This window comes from Poecile atricapillus, chromosome 2 (assembly GCF_030490865.1).
Source record: "Poecile atricapillus isolate bPoeAtr1 chromosome 2, bPoeAtr1.hap1, whole genome shotgun sequence".
NCBI lineage: Eukaryota > Metazoa > Chordata > Aves > Passeriformes > Paridae > Poecile > Poecile atricapillus.
In genome coordinates, this window is record NC_081250.1 from 68,738,126 (window position 1) to 68,740,686 (window position 2,561).

Genomic DNA, 2,561 nt, shown 5'->3' on the forward strand with positions numbered 1-2,561 from the left:
GACAGGTCGAAGCCGGAGAGAGCGGAGTAACCCCGACGGCCCTCGAGAGCTTCTCCCCGCGCCCGGGGAGCGCCGAACGGTAACAGCGGCAGCGCCCCCGAGGAGCACCGAGCCCGGGCGCACACGGACAAGTGCCAGCTCCGGCAACCGCCCGCCCTCTACTCGCACCGGCTCCACGGGGGCCGCCTCGCCCCTCTCCTTCGGCCCCATGGAGCGGCGACAGTAAACAGCGAGAAGGACAAAAAAGAGGGGCGAAAGGAGAGCGAGCACCCCAGTGGGGGAGAAGGAGGTGGAAGCCCGGAGGGATCGCCCAGTCCCGAGGGCGGCAGGGCACCGCCGCCCGTCCTCGGTGCCCACCGGCCGCGAAGGGGCCGGCCCCTGCCAGCGACCCCGGCCCGGCGGGCTGAGGCGGGCGCGGAGCCCCGCTGCCCTGTCCTGACGGTCTCGCCTGCCGCCGCGGAGCTGTCCAAGCCGGCGGGGGGGATAGAAAGCCCCCGGGTCCCCTCGCTGCCTCCCGCCTCCCTTGAGGCCGCGCCGAGGGGCGGGGGTCGCGCCCGCCCAGCGGAGCCGCGGGGTGCGGGGGGGCCGGCGGCGCCATCGCCATGAAGCTGGAGGTGTTCTCGCAGCACTATGAGGACAAGCTGAGCGCCGGCAGCGACCAGGAAGGCAGCGGCTCGCTCTCCCCGGCTCCGGCGGAGAGCGAGCTGGGCTCGGACGGTGACTGCGCGGCCAACAGCCCGGGCGGCGGGGCCGGGCGGCCGGGGCATCCCCCGCCGCCGCCCCCCACGCCGCAGCCCCCGCCACCGCCGCCGGCCGAGAGCGCCAAGGGGAAACCCTACACGCGGCGGCCGAAACCGCCCTACTCCTACATCGCGCTGATCGCTATGGCCATCCGCGACTCGGCCGGCGGCCGCCTGACCCTGGCCGAGATCAATGACTACCTGATGAGCCGCTTCCCCTTCTTCCGCGGCGCCTACACCGGCTGGCGCAACTCGGTGCGCCACAACCTCTCCCTCAACGACTGCTTCGTCAAGGTGCTGCGCGACCCGGCGCGGCCCTGGGGCAAGGACAACTACTGGATGCTGAACCCCAGCAGCGAGTACACCTTCGCCGACGGCGTCTTCCGCCGCCGCCGCAAGCGCCTCAGCCGCGCCGCCCCGCCGCCGCAGCCCGCCCGCCCCGCCGCCGGCGCCCAGCCGCAAGTGCCGCAGGAGGCGGCCGGAGCGGGCGCCGCGTCCCCCGGCGCTTCCCCGCGGTGCTGCTGCGCCTCCTCGCCCTGTCGCTGCGCGCCGGGCGACAAGGAGGCAGCGGCGGGGGGCGGCGGGGCGAGGCCGGCGGGCGGCGGCGCCGCCAAGTTCTCCAGCTCCTTCGCCATCGAGAACCTCCTGCAGCGGCCGGCAGGACCCCGCGCCGCCCCGCAGCCGCCGCCGACACCCCGCGGCCGCCTCCTGTGGCCGGCGCCGCCCGCGCCCCCGCACCTGCTGCCCGGCCCCTACCCGCTGCTCCCCTACCCACCTGCCGCGCAGCCCCCGCCCGCCGCCGCCCTCTACGGCGGGGGCCTCCTGCAGCTCTGCGCCTACGGGCTGGGAGAGCCGTCGCCGCCGCCGCCGCTGCTGCTGGGGGGCGGGCGGCCCGCGCTGGCCCCGGGCGAGCCGTCGCCGCTGGCGGAGCGGCCGCCGCTGTTCCACGCCGGCATCCCCAAGGGCGGGCGGGGACCGCCGCCCGGCTCCCCGCTCTACGGGCACCTCCGGCTCGCCGGGCCGCTGCCGCCGGCGGCGGGGGGCTCGGCCTCGTTCCAGCCGTACGCCGTGGAGACCCCCCTGGCTTAATGGAGCCCCCCTCCTCCCCTGCGAGGGACCTGCCCGGGGAGGCGTGGAGGGGGAAGGGAGGAGGCTCTGGATCCCGCACTTTAACTCCAGAGGCGACCACAGCCTCCAAGCGAAAGCCTCGGTGACTGTGCCTTAGTGAAATGACAGTGGGTTTAACTTAAGCCAAAAAAGAAAAAAAAAAAAAAAAAAAAGGAAAAAAAAAAGAAAAAAAATGAAAAAAAGAGAAAAGGAAAAGAAAAGAGGAAAAAAAGGGGGGGAAAAAGAAAAAAAAAAATCAACTGTCGGTTTGGACATAGCCATGAGCCTCAAGTGCTTCTTACTGTTCGTTGACACTACTTGACTTAAGCCAGTCCCTCGCCACCTCCTTTCTATGCCCCTCTCTTGTCCCCACACCTCCTGCTACCGAAGCCTGGGGCAGCAGAGCGGGGGTGCCCCGCAGAGGGGCGCGGTGGCGGCCGCCGGGGGATGCGCTGTGCGCTTGGGAGGGCGGGGAGGAGGGAGGGGGCCGGGAACAGCAGGGAGAGAGGAGGGGAGGGGGCCGGGGTCTGCTGTGGAGCCGTAGGTCTGTACTGCAAAGCAATGCATCACTGTGCCAAAAGAAACCTTTTCTCCTGTCCGGCAACTAGCATTTCGTGGGAAGGGAGGATATTAAATTATTTATAAAAGTAGTGTTTTTAACACAAAGAGAGTGCAGCTTTTTTAATTAATTATTGGAGGGGGCGGGAGAGGGGA

General features: G+C 70.1%; 1 protein-coding gene across 1 annotated transcript; it reads left to right on the plus strand.

Moving 5' to 3' along the window:
* The first annotated feature begins 462 nt into the window (after window positions 1-462).
* FOXQ1 (forkhead box Q1) lies at window positions 463-1,963 on the plus strand. The gene has a single exon (XM_058831945.1). It carries the CDS (start codon window positions 603-605, stop codon window positions 1,827-1,829), a length of 1,227 nt encoding a protein of 408 aa, XP_058687928.1. The 5' UTR covers window positions 463-602; the 3' UTR covers window positions 1,830-1,963.
* Window positions 1,964-2,561: the final 598 nt, after the last annotated feature.

What these genes read in the sequence shown, in the direction of transcription:
- FOXQ1 (XM_058831945.1), top strand. Translation starts at nt 603, where the DNA reads ATGAAGCTGGAGGTGTTCTCGCAGCACTATGAGGACAAGCTGAGCGCC.